General features: G+C 55.0%; 1 protein-coding gene across 3 annotated transcripts in view; it reads right to left on the reverse strand.

The window, feature by feature from the left end:
- AK1 (adenylate kinase 1) overlaps positions 1 to 12,687 on the reverse strand; it is a 34,491-nt gene that overhangs the window by 1,496 nt on the left and 20,308 nt on the right. For 2 of the 3 annotated variants that reach the window (XM_067542121.1, XM_067542123.1), the window contains 5 exons: positions 8,869 to 8,911; positions 4,578 to 4,613; positions 3,252 to 3,415; positions 2,467 to 2,583; positions 892 to 1,083 (listed from right to left, as the gene is read on the reverse strand). In XM_067542121.1, the coding sequence (XP_067398222.1) occupies positions 892 to 1,083; positions 2,467 to 2,583; positions 3,252 to 3,415; positions 4,578 to 4,613; positions 8,869 to 8,911 (552 nt within the window). Of the gene's footprint in view, positions 1 to 891; positions 1,084 to 2,466; positions 2,584 to 3,251; positions 3,416 to 4,577; positions 4,614 to 4,856; positions 4,985 to 8,868; positions 8,912 to 12,687 lie in introns of those variants that run through there. The other variant, XM_067542122.1, reaches the window with a different exon arrangement.

The raw sequence follows: 12,687 nt of genomic DNA on the forward strand, positions 1-12,687 counted from the left end.
GGACAGCCCAGCTTCCCAGGTCTCCATGCCGGCCAGAGGATCTACTTCTGGCAGGCGCAATGCCATCAGAACCCATTCTGCAGCACCTGAGGCCTGGCTGGTTCTGGGGGCGCAGCACCATGGCACCATCCAGCATCAGGCTAGCCTGAGCTCAGGACACTAGGCCAAGTTCACCTGGGTGTAACCCCGTTGAGGGCAATGGGGCTGCACCAGGGATTTATTTGGCCCAGTGTCCACAAGGGGCTCTCCCAGGGGATCCGTCTCAGGCCCGGTTTCCAGTTGGAAGGTTTCTGAGGTTGGGGACGTGCGTCTTGTGTGTGGGCCCCTGTCAGCTCGGGCCCTGGGGGAGGGGCAGGGCGTGTCAGAGTGAGGAACCAGCCTCCAAGCACATGGAGGAGTTCTCAGCAGTTTGGGGGATGATTTGACACTTGCCTGAATTTTGGGGGCCAGGCCCTCACTCTCTGACACCCAACCAGGTCCTGCTCTCCCCACTCCCTCCCTCCCAACCCAACCAGGTCCTTCTCCCCTCACTCCCAGCACAGTCAGCTCTCTGACTGTCTCTATCCAGTTTGGAAAGTCCCCTCTGATGCGTCTCTTCCCTTCCCAGAGCCGCATCCCTCGTTAGCCCTCCCCCCTCCTTGTTGATCCACAGTCGCAGGGCGTGCTCTGGGATTTCCTCTGCTCAGAGGTATCTGAGGGTACGTTCTGCCCCTTTGGCCCCTAGGAAGCCCCAGACCATCTGAGACACAAGGATGGAAACTGGCTTGGACCTGTCCAAACCCACAATGGGCTCTGCAGAGTCTCAGCAGATGGAAACATGAGAAAGGGCCAGTTCCACCCCCACCTGTACCCAGTTCCAGTCATGAGCTGAGCGGCTTGCGGACGATATACCTTACGGACGATCCCTCTCTTCTCGTAGAACGCGATGACTGGCTCAGTGGCCTTGTAGTAAGTGTCCAGGCGCTTTTTGATCGTCTCCTCATTGTCGTCCACCCGCCCACTGGTCTCACCCCGTTTCAACAAACGCTTGACCATGGTGTCCTTCCCGGCATCCACGTAGAGCAGCAGTGTGGGCGGGGCGATCTGTTGGGGAGGAGAACCAGGGAAATGTTCTCTCTATCTGATCAAGCGTTTCCTTTACCGGGTTCATAGTTTTCTCCACCAATCCCGCAGCATGGTGACCGAGGGGTGAGGAAGACCATGCCCCGAGCCTTCACTGAATCACCCTGACCTGGGCGAAGGGAAGGAGAGCTGGTTCTGGAGCAGTCACCCTACCACTTGACCCAGTCCAGACCAGAGTCAGGGCTGTTACCCCAGTGTGCACCAACACGCCCTCACCCCAGCTCTTCCATGGCAAACAGATGGGGGATAGTACGGATCCTCCTAGTACTGGGCGACCCTTCTGCACCCCATAGTAACACCTGGCTCTGCCTTTGCTCTGGACCTGGCTCTTGTGTGTGTGTTGGGGGCATATTCAGGCTCCATTTGGTTGTTACTCTGCACATGTTCACACCTTTTCTATTGCTTTTCCAGCTGTTACTATGGAACAGCCATTGCACCACCTTGTGCCAGTCCTGTGTATTACAGCCAGTGATCACGTCAGTGCAGGTACCTTCCTCTCTCACAAGTTTTCTCCCCGGACGCTCCAGGCTTGTGCTAGCAGGGTTACAGTTTCCGGGAGCAGACAGTAAAACCTGCCTCCAAGGCCATGCTCCCAGGCAGCACACGGAACAGCCTTAATGCTCTAACCCCATGAACAATACCTTCTCTATAACCTATCACGGCAAACACTTTACAGGCGGTTTAGAGGGCTCATTGCAGCCCCTCCGGAGTGGAGCCTGACAGCTGTTTAACCACACGCAGCAACACTACCTCAGCAGTTTAGGATGGGAAATAAAGACGAATCTGACACTCAGTTGAAAGTAACTGGGGTAACTGGCGGAGGCAGAATGTAATTACTCAAGTTTGGCTGGGACACCAGGGTCTAAACCCCTTCTATAAAAAATAGCGACGAACCAGAGCTTGGTCTGACATCTCAGCCTAAAGATGGTGCCTCCAGCAGCAGAGCGTCCTTTAGCGCCATGCTGGGGCTTTGGTTCAAGTCCGAAGAGATGTGTGTGCCCCAGTGAATCGACCCCACCACTGCCCTGTTTCTGAGATCGCCTTATTCAGCTACTGAGCAAGCCTCACCACGCAGAGTTTGGGACAAGACTACAGCTAGTGCAGGTGTGATGTCAAGTGGTTGGGGGCGGGGGCTGAGAATACACTGCTCTTGCTGCTGCCTATGCTCGATGTTTGTCTCCCTTGCTCTCTCCTGGTGAGCGTATCCCTTTCCTGCCCCACTAAGCGGCTGCCCAGCCCCTGCTCTGCCCTCTGGTGTGGCTCTGGTTCTGGTTGGTGCAAATGGTAATGCATTTAGTCCGGGTCACGCCAGGTCAATGGAGCCTCTGCCATGCCCTTCCTCACCTTCTTCTCAAACTCCTCGCCTTGCTTCACCTCTCGGGGGTAGCCGTCAATCAGGAACCCCTTGGAGACGTCTGCCTTGGCCACCATGGCGTCTCGCAGCATATCAAGCACCGTATCCTGGGGGAGGGGAAACACAGGCATTTAGGTCAGAGTTAGGGACAGCGCTTTCAGTTCCCGCTACCTGGCAGCTTTGCAGAGTCTCCCGGGGCTCCCTTTACCCCAGCGGGGCAAGGTGGCCCCTCCCACAGCCGCTGGGCTCCCCTTCCCGATGGGCAGCCCCCACCTGTCAGTGCAAAGCCACATGAGCATCAGTGTTTGTCCTCAACTGCACCAACCGACAGATCCTTTCGCAGGGTCCAGGGACCGTGTGCACTCCCTCCTGTCTCACCAGAGGAGGTACAGCAAGTGGAAGCTGCTCACTGTGGTCTTTGGGCACCGACACGCACAGACATGGAGTTTATCCTCCCCCGTTTTATATCCTAACCTGCTCCCCTCCCCAGATGCCAGAGTACTTCCTTCCTGGAACTGCCGGGAGCCACCAAACACCTGGGACACCAGGTCCATGAGCCACCCCCTAAGAACTGGGAAAGAGGTGCCCCGACTGCAGCCCCGTCCACGCACCTGCCTCAGCCACCCACAATGCACCACAATCAGGAGAGCGGGCATCCTGAGATGGCCTCTGCATCGGGTTCTCTCACACACTGGCACGGGTAGCTGGGAATGTGCACCAGGATGTAATGCTTTAAGACCGAGTTCCTCCCCCTGCAGAAATGGTGCAGACTCACCAGGGGCACCAGCTCTCCCTTCTCCATGATAGCAGAGAGCTTCTTGCCTCTCTCCGAGCCAGAGTTGACCTCTGCCCTCAGGAGGTCGCCGGTGGACAGGTGGGTGTAGCCATACTTCTGGACAATCTTCTCGCATTGGGTGCCTTTCCCTGAGCCGGGCCCACCTGGATTTCACACAAGGACAAGGCACAGGAGGTGGAGGGGAAAAGAGCTCAGGTGCCTCCTAGGCAAAAATCCCACCTAGAAATAGCCTGTTTCATCCTCCTCTTTGTTCTTACTTACTAGGGGCATCTACATGCAACTGGGACCTTAGCTAAGGAATTCAGGGCTCCTGCTGAGATCAGAGCCTTCTCCCAGCTCTGGGGAGATTATTGTGATCGCATTAACGGATCACAAGGACTCAGTGTGTAGCAAAACAGGCAGCAGCTGAACCCCAATTAAAGCCAGAAAGCTCCTGTCTTCAAGTCACTATTGCTAGTGACGAAAGGTGAGCGGTGGGGAGAGAAATAGAGATACGTGCAGAACTGCCTCCACAGTACTGTACCTGGAGCCACATTTCCCCCATAAAGCATCAGCATGTCTTTGAATAGCAGCTGCCCAGGATGTCGCCTGAACTCTATGGCTCAGCTGTCACTTCAAACCTAGCCTAAGCTGGGAATGACAGTCACTGAGCATCTGACTCTGCTTGGTGGCCTACGTGGGATGGGGAGGGGATGCGTGGCCAACACACGGCACTTAGCTGGCAGTCTCAGCAGAGAGGGGCGAAGGATTGAATGGGCCCTGGAGACTGAGCTCCCCGCTCACACCTCCAGAGATGGTTCCTCAGGTCAGGAAGGAGGCAATGGCAGCAGGTGGAGGAAGCTGTCTCCTGTGTTGTACCTGATCTGGGGGTAACTGGTGGCCTTCACGGCACCCTCCCCAAGAACACAGAAAGCAAAGATGGCAAGCCCCCACAGACCCTCTACCCCATCTCAGTGCCAATGACACTCACATCTGCTCTTTCCAGTCTGGTTTTGGAGGATAGACATGACTTCCTCTTGGAGGCCATCAAGCCAGGGCCACACGACAAGCGATTTTTAGTGTGCAACTTAGGACACCTTAAAGGCACCTGATGAGCAGAAAGCTCCAAGCACTTGCCTGCTGAAAATCAGGCACTTTACAGCATCTCAAGTTGGACCCCTGAAACCCCAGGTCTCTTTGGCTGAACATTTTCAGGACAGGTACTGAGTGACAGAGCCCAGCAGATGGGGCTTTATGCAACTGAGCCATGACTGAAAGCACCGCGCAAGACCACTCAGCCTTTACCTGAGCCCAGTGCCAACTTACCCACCACAAAGATGATTTTGCTGTTCTTCAGTTTTTCTGCGGGAGAAGGAAAAGCAGAGAACAGGGTTAGTCAGAGAGCGAGTGCCAGATCACAGGAAGGAAAGCTCCGCCCGGCTGGGACAAATCTCTCTTTACAGGGATCCCCAGGGAGGAGGAGAGGACTTGAACCACCTCCAGATCCCCGGGGATTAATCGGAGCAGAAAACGGCCAGCAGTGGGCCGTGCGGTGGCGGCTCCATGGAGGGCGCTCTGGGGCTATTGCCCCCCCCCCCCAGGTACCTTTGCCAGCCTTTTCCGGCGAGGCGGCCAGGCAGGAGCACTCTGTCCCCATCTCTCCGACTCAATGGCTCTCGTTCTCCTTTCCTCCCCCCCTTCTTGCCAAGCCGTTTCCGCTCAGCACATTTTGAGGCCTGAGCCAGCGGCCTCCCTTCACTGATGGGCCAGGCTGGAGCCTTGTGGTCAGAGCTAACACACATTGCCACGGAGATGGTTGCTAGGATACGGCAGGAGCCAAGCCTCAGCCACTTCACAGAAGCCAATGTGCAAAGATTCTGATTTCAGCTCGCCCGAGGCAAATCCAGAGTGACTCCAGGGGGGGGCTGGTGTAAATGGGCTCTGCGGTGCCTCTGACTGAACAGCCTTATACACGGTACCCTACAGCCATGAGCCTCCCAGATACAACACCCACGCCAGTGCCAACCGGGACCCACTCCCATAGCACAGAGCTGTAGCTTTTGATGTATATATAAGGACAGGGGAGAAAGTGGTAGGAAAGCCCAGGTTTCCCAGACACACAAGGCAGGACACTGGGTGGCATCCATCTTCCTTCTGACCAGGGGATGACTTCCTATCAGCCTCTGCCCCACTGCCTCGGGCACGCCCAGACAGCAGACCAAAGTCTGCCCTGGTGACACTCAGCTGGCTTCACTGGAGCTATGCCAGGGATGGATTTGGCCCACTGTCAGTAAACTCAAAATCCAGGCCCCCCCAGTGAGACCAGGAGACCAAGGAAACAAACAGAGAGGCAGGGCATCAGCCCAGGGAGAAAGGTGTGCCCCGGGGGAAGAAGCATACGGGTGCTTTCTTCTAGGGAGGGGAGAAGCTCCTTCCGCCTGTGGAGATTGACACCTCCTCCTTTAACATTACAAAATCTGACGGTGATTCTCCTCTCTCCTGGGACACATTTCCTTCCCAGTGGCTCCCGTTCAGCTGGCAGGTGCTTCACAAACTCTGACCCCTTTCAGACATCTCTGCCCCCTGACCGCTCACCTTGCCTGTCCGCCCATGGCCCGCCCTAGCCAATACCTCCACCAGCTCTACTGAGCCCACCCCACCAATTCCAGACCACCCACCTACTCCAGTTGCTCCATTCCATCCTTTGGGCCTACCTCTTACACATGCCCCTCACCCCAGATTTGCCCACTTTTCATGGTACGCCCACCACCTGACACACACACTAGCTCCGATACACTTTCCTCTTTTCCTCCAACACCATCGTTGGCCATTGCTCTCCCTGTGTGAAGTCCTGCTGTCAGTCACACCAGTATAAATCTAAAGTAACTCCCCGGGGCTACAGAGAGTGAGGGGCTGTGGAGCACCATTTAAAGTGCCCACAGATTTCACCCCCACACCTGCCTAAACTTCGCTTCCCTTCTCAGGTGCCCGCTGCACCAGCAGCCTGATCCCTCCGGCCCATGAAGTCTACACTCACCCCCTCCAAATTTGAATGAGCAGTGTTGCAACCTGGCAAGTGGGGGCTGCAGTGCCACTCAGGTTTGGCCTGGCCAAAAAGTGGTCGGGCCATAGCCTGGATGGCTCCCCCAGCCTCTGCACAGAGTTACTCTAGCTTTACACTGGCGTGACTGAGAGCAGAAGCTGGCCCCAGGCCACCTTTCGATTCCCAAGCACGACAGCAAATATTACAGTGGATTAGCACCGGGAACGCTGGCTCACTTGCATTTGGCAGCAGCTATAAATCTCCACCCCAGGGAAGAAACCCCTCCAAAAAGCCAGAGAGTGACGCCTGACAAGAGAGACACAGCGACAAACCATTGACCCTCTCAGAAAAGCTGCAATCTCAACATCCCATCTGTCCGCCCTCCCCCACCCAGTTCACGTTGTTAGGGAAAGTAAGGTGCACACAGTCTGTGCCAACACCCCAGCACTACACCGGAGAGGGTCCCTTAGGGTTACAACCACCCTGGGAGTGGGCAAGTTATTTCTAAGTCACCATTCATTCCAGTGCATGGAGCTGACAGAGAGCTCCGCTTCCCAAGCACACTAGACCATTTTCAAAAACTGGGTGAATGTAACCGTCTCGAGTGCAGCAAGGACAAGGCAGAAGTGCTAAAAATAAAGCCGGGCGTTCTCAGAGCTGTCTGAGGCTCGGCGTCTGCCGCTCCCAGCAATAAGAGGTCTTCTGATTACAGCCTTCTAAAATTACACCTCTGAGCAGACGGGAACAGTGGCTGCAAGCACTATCTGAGACACCGGGGATGTTCTCCAGGAACCGGAGTAAAACTGGGCACTGAGGGAGGGGATGGTTAAGGTACCATATTGGGACTCAAGAGAGGTGGGTTCAATTCCGGGCTCTGCCACGGATTTGCACTGTGGGCAAGGTTTTCAAAAACGTTCAAGTGACTTAGGAACTTAACTCCCAGCCCATTTTCAAAGGCTTTGTCTACGCAGAGGGCTAGTCTACACTAGCAGTGCCACAGCGTCTGGTGAAGACGCTCCATGCCGACAGGAGAGAGCTCTCCCACTGGTATAATAAAACCACCTCCATGAGAGGCGGTAGCGATGTCGGTGGGAGATAGCACTGTCGGAGTAATTTATGTTGCTCAAGGGGATGGCTTATTCACATCCCAGAGCGATATAAGTTATGCCGACACAAGAGATAGTGTGTACAAGCCCACAATCCACCTCCCTGAGAGGTGGTAACTAGCTCGATGGAAGAATTCTTCCCAGCAATGTCTGCACCAGGGGTTAGGTCGGTATAGCTACATCTCTCGGGGTGTGGATTTTTCACATCCCTGAGAGACGTAGCGATGCCGATCGGAGTTCCCATTGTAGACCAGCCCAAAGCAACTTCCGCATGTGGCAGCCTCAACTCTCATTGAAAGCCAACACCGAAGTGCCTACGTCACTCTGGAAAATGGGCCTTGGGTGTATTTTAATTTTTTTACCCTTCCTCCCTTAGTGCCACAGTTCCCACCTGTCAAACAGGGACAATAATACTTCACACCTGCTAGGGAGGCTGTAAGGTTTATTCAGACCCCATGGCAATGGGGCCAAAGACAGAGGTGTACTGATAGGGGATTGGTTCTGGGTTGTATAGCCTGTCACCGGTTCAGGCTGGCAGTAACAGAAGTCGTCATCATCATCTGATGGCTGTTCCTTGGCCTGGGAGAAACAAGCTGAGTGGTTCTCAGTCCAGGTCCTAGTGACCAAGTGCCGGCCTCACAAAAACCACCCTCAAAACCAGCACTAATCAGCTTCCTTGGCAGCCGCTGTGCCAAGGACTGACTGGGCCACGGAGACTGAACACCCCTCGCGGCCCTACGAACAGTTCCCGCAGGGCAGTGCTGAGGTCTCATGGGACTAACTGAGCCCAGTTAGTCTCTAGGACTGCCAGACTCGGACTGGACCTTGCACCAGCACTGAACTCATTTAAAGCAGGAGAACTGGGAGAAAGTTTCCCTGGGCCAGATTCTGTTCTCTCTCACTCCACTGTAAATGTGGATTAACTGCACTGAAGTCAAAGGATTTATTCTGTTTACAGGGCTGTGGGAGCACAATGCAACCCACTGCCTCCAGGCTACAGCAGGTAAAGAGCCAGGTGAAACCCAAAGCGGAGAGAGGGAGAGGGGGGAAACACCCTGACAGCGGCAAATCCCCACACCAGGATCAAGTGCAAGGATCACGCATGGGTGCTGCCGGAATCAACTGTCCAAGGAAAGCGCCTGGCTCATGCTCAGTTCTCTCCCATTCCGTATCCTTACAGCAGGCATGAGCCTGGCATTTGTGCTGTACTGAGCTGGCAGGGATAGGAGTAGAAAAAAGGGAGAGAAGCAAGCAGGGACAAGGCTTCTAAAAGGGGAAAACGCAGCAACAGAACCCGAGACTGGTCAGCAGAGATGGCCCTGTGCCGGAACTCCGGATCCAACATCTCCCCACGCCCTGGATCTGCACTTGGGGGCTCAGGCCCAGTGCTCTGGCTTAGACAATTGGATGGAAACAGACGGGTAGAGAAGAGGAGACGTGCCCATGGGGGGGGAGGGGTAGCTCTCACCTGTTGCCATCCTGAGGAGATCTGGAAAAAGAAGCTCTTCAGTCTGAAAGGAAACAGAACTCCTGGTTAGAGAGTGCAGGAGGCCCTGGAGGACCAGCCATGAGCTTTGGGAAGGGGCTTCCTTGCCTTCAGAAATGGCCCCAGTCCCATCGCGCCCGAGGCTAAGTAGTCTTTAATGCTTCCCAGTGCTCATGCATTCCCCTTAGCATGCTGGGTTTCAATCTCTCCCCACCCCTTGCTGGTCAAATACGTTTCCTAGAGAATGGAAGAAGGGGAGTCCCACCGTTCATTCGGCTGCTAGCATCTTGGAGCAGAAGGACAGGCCAGCTCCCCTGCAGACACACACGGCTACCCTCATGTGAGCGCAGAGCCTAGTAACTGGTTCCTTTTCTGTTCCCGTGAGGGACGGACGAGGCTGGGGACAGAGGCACAGGTCCCTGAAGCTTCCTGGCTGCTCAGAAATCAGGCACCTACTTACTGGAAGCTGGTGCATTTGAAAATGTATCCAAAGACATGAGAGGAGGGCACCCCGACCTCCCCGCCATCCCAGAAGGCTCTCAGCCTATAGCCCGCTCTAGCTCAGTGTCCCTGTACCAGCGGTCCCATTACCTGATGGACACAGACACTTCAGAACCTTCCTCTAGCTGCCTTCTGCTACGCGGTCTGATTCAGAGAACAGCAGTTCCTTGGCCACCTGGGAGCATCTCAGTGCCTATGGCACGTCACTGTGACAACCAGTTCTTCCTGCCGCCTCTTCCACCCAGGGAGGGACAGGGCAAGAGAGAAAACACAGGAGACAAAACCCACCCGAGACAGGAGCTGTGGGACAGATTCTGAGCAGCGGGAAATCAGAGAGAGCCAGAGATGGGCAGGAGGACAGATGCCAGCAGTCAGACCCAGTCGCAACCCGGCTGATCCAGTCCTGCCTGTCACAGCAGCTGCTCTTGGTGTCAGAGCCTGGCGGCTGCCTTTGCATATTTAATAAGGGTTGCTTGGGTTACAGTGGGAGACCAGGTGATGGAGCAGCATCCTACAGAACCTGTTCCAGCCCTGTGACTCAGTGTGAGTGCTCCGCCCCAGCAGACAAGAGACACTCGGATTGTGCTGTGGCCAGCGGAAGCACACCCAGATCCTCGGAGCAGGTGGAGAGCAGTGCTCTCAGGCAGAGCGCTTGGCTGAAGATCTGCCACAGCTGGCAGCCCACACCTAGACTCTGCTAGGGGCCCAGCTGGGAGCCCCGGGTGATGTCCAGGGGGCATCTGCACAGCAGCAGGCAGACCTCCCTTCCTGTGTGCAGCGTTCACCTGAGGGACTAGCTGCTCTCAAGTTGAGTTTGGGGGTGGAAACCAAGAGGGTGGCTGGTGCTTCTCAGGAAGAGCTGCAGATAAAGCCTAGCCACGGTGTTTGATTCACAAAGGACCAACTCCTCTCCATGGCGCTGTACTCAAACAGCCCAGGAGCATTTGGTCCTGCTGCGCGTGACCAGATGTAGTTCTGCCCTGCTGGGCTCGACGCATACTCGGCCCATGGGGTTTGATATTAGGCAAGAACAAGCTTGATAGTCATATTCCATCTCCTTGGGCCTCCCGTTTCCAGGGCAGGAATCGAGGAGGGCAGAGGAGCCAGGTAACAGGACCACTTTAACATTTACTACTGAAACATCTGAGATGGAGTTTGGGGAGACACCCCCTGAGCCCTGAGACTGGACACAAGTGATAGTGGGGATAGCTCAGGGCAGCCCCATTCAGTACATTTCCCCACTAGAAGAGAGACCCCAAATTCCCTTCCTACACTCAGCGGTATGTCTGCCTTGACACGACCAGTCCCAGGTGGGGCTGTCCCGCAGCCCCTCCCCTCACTTTGTGACCTGCCGCAGGGCTTCTGGGGAGGTCAGCAGCTCAGGGCGCCAGCAGAAATGGGGCGTCCTGGTTGCCTTCAGGGAGGCCCCAGAGCTGGAACATACACGTGTTTCTCATGCACCTTTATTAACTCAGCCCTCCCTTCCCCACAGGTACCCACGATGCCAGGCCCTAACATTCCCGTGATACCGTCAGCAACTGATGGAGCACATCTGCCTCGCGGACTCTAGCGGGGAGGGGAGTTTGTCTCGATTCATAGATTCCAAGGCCAGAAGGGACCATTGTGATCATCTAGTCTGACCTCACCATAGAACGCCTGCAAAATAATTCCTCGAGCAGATCTTTTCGGAAAACATCCAAGCTTGATTTAAAAGTCGCTGGTGGTGGATCATCCAACATGACCCTTGGTAAATGGTTCCCCATCCTCCAGGGCTTCCAGCTCTTAGAGAATCATACCAATGTAGGGCTGGAAGGGACCTCAAGAGGTCGAAGTGCCTTTGTGGGTAGCAGCCCCTTAAGCTGCCCAAATCAGCAAAACCCATCCAGAATGAGTCGCGTCCATGAGCACGCCAGCAGACCCATCCAGCCCCTGTTCAAACTCTTCGACTTGCAGCAACAGTCTCTGTCACTTTTCTCCAGCCTAGAGTGTCCCCAGAAAGGCCAAACCAAAGTGTTCATAAATCATGAGTCAGGTCCCCAAAAAAGAAGATTTGCTTCAAAGTTATGAGACTTTTAAAATAATAAATGTTGGGGGTTTTGGTTTCTGAGTCACTGGGCTACACTTGGATTCATGTTTTCAAGCTTTTCTCTGCAGCCATGATGAGGACTGGAAACTGACTTTAAAAAAACCAAACACACACACACAACCAAAAGCCGAGATTCTCACCTAATCACATGACTCCAAGAGCTGGAGCTTTAAAAAAACCCACCAAGTATCACAAGTCTTCTGATAAAATCGCCAGAGCCAGCATCGCTGCGTTCACCTGGAAACGGAGCCAACTGGTATATGCAGGAGTGAGCCCAGCGCTGCTCACCTGCGATAGGAACCTCCTTGAGGGATGCTCTCTCACACAGACCTTGCACATCTCAGCGTTCACTTCCAGAATTCAGAGCTTCCCCCCTCCCACCGATTCTCAGAGAGGAAGTGGTATGACCCAGCCTCCACTATGTATCCTTCCATCCCAGTCACGGCTCCACCCTTACACAGAGCCTAATTAGAGCGGACTTTACTCCACTGAAGGGTCACACTAACCCCTGGGTGTCAGACTAGGAATGCACTTGGCCTGACAGCTCACGATGCAGCCGCCTTAGGTTGGAAACACAATCCTCGCATCGGACGCCTGCAGTTACCTGCCGCTGTGCTGCTCACTGACCAGCTCTCACCAGCTTCCTTTCTAGCAGGAAGTTAAGCCATCTGATTGACAGTCCGCCCAAGTAAGCACCTTCTTCAAGGTATAGGGCCAAATTCCACTCGGAGTGAAACTGGTGGGGACACGGATTGCTGCACGGCCCTACTTCCTTGCAGCAGCTAGTGGAGTGTGGGTAAATGTGATGCAGACATGTGAACACTAGCGGGAGCACGGGGAAGAGACGCACTGGAGGAAAAACGGACAAGAGAAGGCAGATGCAGTTAGGGTGGGGACGGGGTGAAGTTGCTCCCATTTTCACCCCCCGACTGTGGGTCTAGACCGGGGATTAGTGCACCGGTTTTGTTACGCCGATGCAGCTGCACCAGTGTAGACGCGTTGCACAACTGGAACAAGTGACTTGCATCACTGCAGCTTACCCTGAGTGTCGGTGTAAATCCCCTGGGACACCAGCACAGCTACACTAGTGCAATAGCCCCCCCCCCCCCCCCCCCCCCCCCCCCCACACACACACACACACACACACACACACACCCCTGTCCCCGTGCAGCCAGGGCCTTACTCCAGTCTGTAGTGTGCAGGAACAGGATAGT

This window comes from Emydura macquarii, unplaced genomic scaffold (genome assembly GCF_026122565.2).
Source record: "Emydura macquarii macquarii isolate MOO-44397 ecotype Brisbane River unplaced genomic scaffold, CSIRO-AGI_Emac_v2 contig_691, whole genome shotgun sequence".
NCBI classification, from domain to species: Eukaryota; Metazoa; Chordata; order Testudines; family Chelidae; genus Emydura; species Emydura macquarii.